Here is a 1,793-nt window from a genome sequence, read left to right on the forward strand (position 1 = left end):
CCTCAGAATGTCATCTCATCCAAACCGCAGCTTAAAGTAGGACCAATCCCCAATTTTTGCCCCAGTCCCTAAATGGCCCCCTCAAGGATTGAATTCACAACCCGGGGTTTACAAGGTCAATGCTCAAACCACTGAGCTATCCTCCCCCTGCATGCGCACGCACACACACATGCTCACACTCTCTCTCTGTCTCCCCCATCTCTCTCTATTACTTTTGCAATTTTATTCCTAATTTTATTCCTAAACTCTGTGTGATGGGTTGGGTCAGAGAAGCCCCTTTCGAACTGCCACCCAATGTCCTGAGACATAAAGTTGAACTTTTCACGCTCTAGGTGGGTGCCCCTAGCCACCAGCTTATAAAATCATTCTCTCTCTTTGGCTCTGTTATGCTTCCCATGTTTCATCCACGATCTCAGTTGGGGCCAGCAGACCTTGTTGGAATACAAACAAAGTAATAACAAGACAATAATGAACAATACTTCCATGGGCTCTGTGAAATTTCTTTGTAATGGGCTGGGAATTCGATTCACATGTTTCCACTCCCCACCACGAAATCAATACAGAGTTAAACAGATTCAAGAATTGGTTAGGAGTTTCTTCATTGAGTTCCTCAGGGCATCCTTCACCTCTGTGTTCCTCAGGCTGTAGATGAAGGGGTTCAACATGGGGATCACCAGCATGTAAAACACTGAGGTCACTTTGTCTCTGTCCATGGAATAGTTGGAGGTGGGACGCAAATACATGAAGAGGAAGGTGCCAAAAAACAGGACCACAGCGGTTAAGTGGAAAGTGCAGGTGGAGAAGGCTTTGCGCCGGCGCTCAGCAGAGTGGATCTGCACGATGGTGGAGATGATATAGACATAGGAGAGGAGGACAGTCACAAAGCTGCTCACTGTAATGCAGCTGATGAAAGCAAACATCACAATCTCATTGATGCGGGTGTCAGAGCAGGAGAGCACCAACAGTGGGGGGACATCACAGAAGAAATGATTGATGATGTTGGAGCTGCAGAATGACAGCTGAAATGTACAACACGTGTGTATCATTGAATCTACCACCCCCACAGCGTAGACCCCAGCCACCAGCTGTTTACAATGGTGCCTGGACATGGTGACCATATAGAGCAGCGGGTTACAGATGGCCACAAAACGGTCATACGCCATCACAGCCAGCAAGAGGCACTCAACATCTGAAAAAACGATAGAGAGATACATTTGCACAGAGCAAGTAGTGTAAGAAATGCTTTTCCTCTTGGCTAATAAATTCAGCAGCATTTTTGGGGAAATTATCAAGGAAATGCAGAGGTCACAGACGGACAAATTACTGAGGAAAAAGTACATGGGAGTATGGAGTTGGGGATCAACCCAGATTAACAAGATCATCCCCCCATTCCCCACCAGGGTGATACCATTAATCAATAGAAACACCACAAAGAGGGGGACCTGCAGCTCTGGACGATCTGTCAGTCCTGAGAGAATGAACTCAGTTGCCTCCGAGTGATTTCCCTCTTCCATCTCCTCCGCACAGAGATCAGGCTGCTACAGAGATGTGGGCAGGTGGATGGTGCATAAAAGCTGTCCCTTCTCTGTAATGAAGTAAGTGAAGATAAATGGAGATCAGTTTCTCAATGCATCCGATGAAGTGAGCTGTAGCTCACGAAAGCTTATGCTCAAATAAATTGGTTAGTCTCTAAGGTGCCACGAGTTTTCCTTTTCTTTTTGCAAATACAGACTAACATGGCTGTTACTCTGAAACCAGTTTCTCAATGGTCATCAGTACCCGCTGGTACTGAT

General features: G+C 46.2%; 1 protein-coding gene across 1 annotated transcript; it reads right to left on the bottom strand.

Annotated features, from left to right (window-relative positions):
• Nucleotides 1–575: 575 nt before the first annotated feature.
• Nucleotides 576–1,514, bottom strand: LOC141989861 (olfactory receptor 5W2-like). The gene has a single exon (XM_074956782.1). The coding sequence runs from the start codon at nucleotides 1,512–1,514 to the stop codon at nucleotides 576–578; it is 939 nt and encodes a 312-aa protein (XP_074812883.1).
• Between the last annotated feature and the right edge of the window lie 279 nt (nucleotides 1,515–1,793).

This window comes from Natator depressus, chromosome 6 (genome assembly GCF_965152275.1).
Source record: "Natator depressus isolate rNatDep1 chromosome 6, rNatDep2.hap1, whole genome shotgun sequence".
NCBI classification, from domain to species: domain Eukaryota; kingdom Metazoa; phylum Chordata; order Testudines; family Cheloniidae; genus Natator; species Natator depressus.